This window comes from Phyllostomus discolor, chromosome 4 (assembly GCF_004126475.2).
Source record: "Phyllostomus discolor isolate MPI-MPIP mPhyDis1 chromosome 4, mPhyDis1.pri.v3, whole genome shotgun sequence".
Classification (NCBI taxonomy): Eukaryota; Metazoa; Chordata; class Mammalia; order Chiroptera; family Phyllostomidae; genus Phyllostomus; species Phyllostomus discolor.
This window is the reverse complement of record NC_040906.2, coordinates 98,592,213-98,598,951: the sequence shown is the minus strand read 5'-3', so window position 1 is coordinate 98,598,951 and position 6,739 is coordinate 98,592,213. Positions and strand designations below refer to the sequence as shown.

Below are 6,739 nucleotides of genomic sequence, written 5' to 3'. Positions count from 1 at the left end.
CTTGTTTTCTAGAAAGACTCTTTGTATCTATGGGTAAGAAACAGGTGTGGGAAAGTCCACCAATAATTCAACTTATTGTAACTGATTTATGAATTCTTTTATGGGAACAATCGGGGATAATTTCTTACTCAGGTTTATAAACACTGTATTTAAAACAATCTGGGCATGATTCAATAGTCTAGGGAGAACTAGTTGTCCCTTCAGAATTTCCCTCAAAATCAATCATTGACTCCTTTCGAGCCTCTTTCTTCTCATGTTCTGTTCTTATGGGAATCAGCGTACAAAGTAAGACCATGATTAATATTAGCAAGGAAATTATTAAAAGCAATCTCCAGAAAAATTACCGCCCCCCCCTTTGTATGCCACGCTCTCTTCCAGGAAGATGGATTCCTTGAATGCCCTCTTTCCATGTTCAGACCTTGTCAAAAAACATGGTTGGAAGAGGGAGTGGCAGGAAAGGAAGGAAGGAAGGAAGGAAGGAAGGAAGGAAGGAAGGAAGGAAGGAAGGAAGGAGAAAGGAAGAAAGGAAAGAGAAAGAGAAGAAAAGGGAAAGAAAATCAGGCTATGCCAATTCTCTGTTTAAAACCTATCAATAGCCTGGCTGGTGTGGCTCAGTGGACTGAGTACCAGCTTGCAAACTGAGGGCCCACCGGTTCGATTCTCCATCAGGGCACATGCCTAGGTTGTGGGCCAGGACCCCAGTTGGGGCATGCTAGAGGCAATCAATCGATGTATCTTTTGCACATCGATGTTTCTCTCCCTCTTTTTCTCCCTCCCTTCCCCTTTCTCTAAAGATAAATAAATAAAATCTTTTAAAAAATAAAACCCATCACCCTTTCAGTACTTGCACAAAAGGGGACAAGGTGGTGAAAAAAAGGCCTTAGTGTGATAGTGCCATTTTTTCCGCTTTCAGTTTATGCCCGTTTCACAGGGCTTCCAACAGGAAAATGTTGAGACAGAGCATTTGGAGATTCACAACCACTATGGTCTGTAGGGGCCACTTGGAGGAAGGTCCAGGGAAGAATTTGCCGTTTTCGGTGGAAAACAAGTGGCAGTTACTAGCTATGATGACATTGTACTTTGGATCTGGATTTGCTGTACCTTTCTTTATAGTATGACATCAATTGCTTAAAAAATAAAGATGTTTCAGCTAATCCATGAAACAGATATGAAGAGGAGCATTTTAAGAGGTGCAGTCTCTTTGAAAACTGGATCAAACTGTTGAACTCGACACACTAGATGTGTTTGCAAATAAACTTATGGCATAAAAAAATAAATGAATAAAACCCATCAATGCCTTTATATTGCCTGTGGAATAAAATTCAAACTCCTCATTGTGGCCTGCGTGGCTCAACACATTCGTGCTATGCAAGCCTCATATGCTAGCTACCACCTTGGCCCTTGATCAGTGTGCTTGAATCATCCCCTATTTAGTTCTTTGAACAAAGCTTAAAGTAATGTCACCCCAATACATTTAATTTTAAAACATTTTTAAGAGTCATTCTGCTTCCTCAGCCCTTTGAGCTGGTGGCACCCGCTCTGTAGACTGCTCTTCCTCAGGCTCTTGTATGATCTATTCATTCTCACCTGCTAGGTCTCAGCTCGTCGGTAATAGTAAGAAAACAAATGAAAGGTTTTTTTGTTTACTATTTCATAAATCAAACATCCACATACCAACCAGGTGAAATCAAAATAGAACATTACTAGCATTCATGTGCCCCTACCAATTATAGTTCCTCCGCAGCACAAGACAAGTACTACTTTGACTTTTATGTTGATATTTTTGCTGACCTTTATAGTTTCACTATAACATAGTTTTACTTGTAATAAGATTCATCCCTAAGCGATATAGTTTAGTATTGCCCACCTTAAATAGAACCATATATTTTTGTATCTCATTTTACTCAACATTGTGCTTATGAGAGTCAACCATGCTACCATGTATAGTAGTATTTGTTTTATTGCTATAGGATATTTCACTACATGAATGTAACATGATTTATTCATCTCTTCAACTACTGATAGACATTTAGAATGTTTTTACGTTTTGGTAAATAATGCTACTGGAAATACACCTGTACTGGTGTCATCATGCATATTTGTGAGGAATGTAGGAGTGGATTTTTAAGGTCATGGGCTATGAGTGTTTTCCACGTTACTGGATAATGCTAGTGTTTCAAAATGTTTTATCAAGTTATATTTGATATAACTTTTTTGAGGAAAAAGATTGCAATTTGAGAGATGCAGATTCAGGTAACAAACCAAACTGAACCTGGTAAGAAGAAGGAAAGGAAGGATTTATAAAGGCAAAACCACAAAAAGCAATTCTTTCACACAAATGAAGAATTGCTGGCTGCGTTAACAAGGATTGGTTAGTTCCAATATGCAAATGAAGGGGCAAAAATTACAAGCAAGAAACTAAAGTCTATATGTGTCCATACAGCAGTTGTTCCGGGAAGTTTGTGTCTGGACCTTGAGCTGAGATTAGCAACAGATTTAGCAACTTAATAGCAGCTGTAAGAACTGAGACACAAGATGTGCACAGGCTGCCTAGGCCCCACTTCCTTCATAGCCTCTGACTCTTTTTAGTGACTCGCTTAGCAATATTTATTCCATTTTAAAATTTGTTTATTTATTTATTTTTAATCTTCACCCAAGGATATGTTCATCCACTCTAGAGAAAGAGGAAGGGAGAGAGAGAGACAGAGACAGACAGAAAGAAATATTGATATGGGCGAGAAACATTGATCAATTGCTCTGCGTATGTGCCCTGACCAGATTGAACCGAAACCTAGGTATGTGCTCTGGCTGGGGATTGAACCTGCAACATTTTTTGTGTAGGGGACAACACTCCAACTAACTGAGCCACATGCCAGGGTTTTTTCATTTATTTTTATTATCAACACCAACACTTGAAATTTTCAGACTTAAAAATTGTTTTGTCATTACATTAGGTATACAGAGTATCTCAGTATGATTTTAATTTGCATTCCTTTATTGCTAGTAAGATTAAATACATTTTCATTTGTTTGTTGGCCATTGAAATATTCTTTTTTTGTTAAGTAGAAAATAGAGTTTTAAATTATTTTCCTACAGGGTTGTCTATCTTTATTTTATTGATATCTAAAAGTTACTTATAAATCTGTATATAAGCCTTATATTGTTTACATAAGCAGCAAATATCTTCTCCCACTCTGTGGCTTACCTCTTCACTTTCTTTTGCAAATTGGTGCTTTCTAAAGCAGACACTGAGATGGAATTAAAAGTACAAGTTTTATTTAGGAGTAACACCGGTGAAAGAAAAGGGAGGAGGTAGGGTTGGGCAGGAATTGTCGTCAGGCAACAACTCCAACCTGAAAATGTCTTGGCCAGCCAATAAGGGAGCACCAGGACAAAAAATTTCCATTATGAGCCCCACATTGGTCAGAAATGATACATACCTTCTACTACTGCCTTTCTCAATTGGTCATTGGTTGGGAACCACCTCAAGAGGAAAGTGACCTTGGCTATCAAAGTTTGTTCAGTTTCTGGCTGGGGAACCACCTTTAGCATAGCTTGACTTTGGCCCAACAGCCGGATGATGCTAACAGCTGGAGGCTGTTGTCCAACCACACTCCTTGCAGCTGGTCAGCAAGTCATCTCTTGAATGGGGCTCTGAGTGTCACCTCTGTATTTGTCACACTCCTTTAATAGAATCTTTGTATGAATAGAAGCCTATATATATATATATATATATATATATATATATATATATATATATAATGTATTCCTCACCTGAGGATATAGTCATTGATTCTGGAGAGAGAGGAAGGGAGAGAGAGAAACATCAGTTTGTTTTACACTTATTTATGCATTCATTAATTGCTTCTTGAATGTGCCTGACCAGGAATTAAACCCACAACTTTGGAATACTGAGATGATGCCGTACAGGGTCAGTTGTCCCCCTTATGTGCAGTTTTGCTTTCTGCAGTTTCAGACTGTGGTCAACTGTAGTATGAAAGATATTGCATAGAAAATTCCAGAAATAACCATTTCATAGGTCTTAAAATGCAGGCCATTCTGTGTAACATGATGAACTATATATAATCTTACCCTGGCTGGTGTGGCTCAGTGGACTGAGCACCATCCTGTGAACCAAGGGGTCACCAGTTCGATTCCCAGTCAGGGCACAGGCCTGGGTTGCAGGCTAGGTCCCTGGTGTGGGATGTGTGAGAGGCAACCACACATTGATGTTTCTCTCCTTCACTTTCTTTCTCCCTTCCCTCTGTCTAAAAATAAATAAATAACATCTTTTCTAAAAAGTCAACGTATTTTTAAAAAAGAAATATATATATTCTTTTTGCCTATTAGTTACTTACTAGTCCTCTTAGTTATCAGATTGACCGTCATAGTACCACAGTGCTTGTGTTCAAATAACCCTTACTTTACTTAATAATGACCCCAAAGCACAAGAGGAGTGGTGCTGGCAATTTGGACATGCCACGGAGGAGCCATAAGGTGCTTCCTTTAAGAGATTAAAGTTCTCAATTTAAGGGGAAAGAGGGTGTGTGCTGAGGTTGCCAAGATTTATGGCAAGAGCGAACCTTCTATCCATGAAATTTTGAAGAAGGGAAAAGAAATCTGTGTTAGTTTTGAGGTCACGCCTCAGAATGAAATAGTTACTGCTACAATGCATGGTAAGTGCTTAGTTAAGATGGAAAAGGCATATTTATGAGTGTAAGATGTGAACAGAAAATGTGTTCTGACTGATGGTAACATGTTGCACCAGAAAGCATTGAGCCTATACAAATAAGGTATGGTTACACAGGTTCAGGAATAGGTTTGAATTGAAACATATAAAAATAACTGAAAAGAGAGAGACCACAAATACACAACTTCTATTACGGTATATTCTTACAATCATTCTGTTGCACTATTAGTGTTATTAATATCCTGCTGTGCCCAATTTATAAATTGAACTTTACCACAGGTGTGCATATGTAAGGAAAAACAGCACATAGAGGGTGCAGCACTTCCACAGTCCCAGATCTCCACTGGGGCATTAGAACACATCCCCTGTGGGTGAGGAGGGACTACTATAGCAGTTAAGGCCCTCTTGTTTTTTTTTTTTTTAAGATTTTATTTATTTATTTTTAGAGAGGGAAGGGAGGGAGATAGAGAGAGAGAGAGAAACATCAATGTGCGGTTGCTGGGGGTTATGGCCTGCAACCAAGGCATGTACCCTGGCTGGGAATTGAACCTGGGACACTTTGGTTCCCAGCCCGTGCTCAATCCACTGAGCTACACCAGCCAGGGCTGGCCCTCTTGTTTTATTCTGCAGAGTATCTTCATTATTTCGGCCCCTTTACATTTTAATAAAAGTTTAAAAATTAACTTTCAGTGTCCACAAAGTAACTTCTATGATTTTGACTATGACACTGTAGAATTTACATCTTTACAATATTAAGCCTTCTAATCCATGAATATGTTCTATCTATTCATCTTTTGTAAGTCTATGAATAAATATTTTCAAGTTTTTCTCCATAAAATCTTAGACATATGTCATTAGATTTATTCCTTGATATTTTGTATTTGTTGATAATATTATAGATAGTACTTTTTCATACATTTTATTTTCTAACATTTTTTGGCCAGCATGTAGAAATATAGTTGGTCTTGATTTTGTATCCAATTATTTTATTCTTATATTTTTAATCTTATTAATTCTTAATATTCTTTTGCATTTTCACATACATATTTATATTAACCATAAATAATGTTAATTTAGTTTCTTCCTTTCCAATCTTTGACTTTTTTGTGTCTTCTTTTTTGCTTCCCTTTTTCTTTGGCTTTAATGTGCTTACAAAAATCACTAGCAAAATTTTAAATAGAAGTGATGATAGCAGTCATTCTTAGACAATATGGGTTCTCATTTTCACCTATATTTTGGCCTGGTGATTTTTTATTATCTTGTTAATTCTTCTTTACTGATAAGACAATTCTAAAATACTTTATTCAGCGCTTTTATTTGTTACCTGTGGAAGGGTTGGTCTAAACAACATGACCTACCATGAAACACCTGAAAACCTGCTTTGTTTTGTTTTAATCTCTTGACTGAGCTCCTTCCATTTATCTTTGCTGCCATTGATTTAAGTTGTCACCATTATTTTTTCCTGACCCATTATAATAATGATCTAACTTTTCTCTCTGTCTCTCTTCTTCAATTAATTTTCAGTACTGATGTCAGGAAGTTCTTTCTAAAATACAGATTTAATCATGTGTCTCCCTGAATGTTTTCCATATTTTGTGCTTTTATCTTTTCTCTGGACATGCTGTTGTGTAGTCTACCTGTAATGTCCTTCTATCTGTCATTTACCTGGTGAATTGTTTGTCCTTCAAGTTTCAGCTCAGATAATTGTCTTCCTGAAGACTCCCTACTGTGTTCCCCCAAGATTCATCTGTTGAAGCCCTAATCCCTACTACCTCAGAATGTGAGTGCATTTGGAGATAAGGCCTTTAAAGAGGAGATTAAGTGAAAATGAAGAAGCCATGAGAGTGGGCCCTAATCCAATCTGACTGGAATCCTTATTAGACAAGGAGATGAGGATGCTCAGAGAGAAACCAGGTATGCAAATACACAGAGAAGAGACCAGGTGAGGACACAGAGAGAAACAGTTATCTGCAAGCCAAAAAGAGAGGCCATAGGAAATACCAAATCTATCAACCTTATTTTAGACTTCCTGCCTCAGAACTGTGACAA

At 37.6% G+C, this 6,739-nt stretch overlaps 1 protein-coding gene across 1 annotated transcript; it reads left to right on the top strand.

Annotated features, from left to right (window-relative positions):
- The first annotated feature begins 838 nt into the window (after window positions 1-838).
- LOC114493903 (cytochrome c oxidase subunit 7C, mitochondrial-like) lies at window positions 839-1,269 on the top strand. The gene has a single exon (XM_036023659.1). It carries the CDS (start codon window positions 948-950, stop codon window positions 1,116-1,118), a length of 171 nt encoding a protein of 56 aa, XP_035879552.1. The 5' UTR covers window positions 839-947; the 3' UTR covers window positions 1,119-1,269.
- The last annotated feature ends 5,470 nt before the right edge of the window (window positions 1,270-6,739 follow it).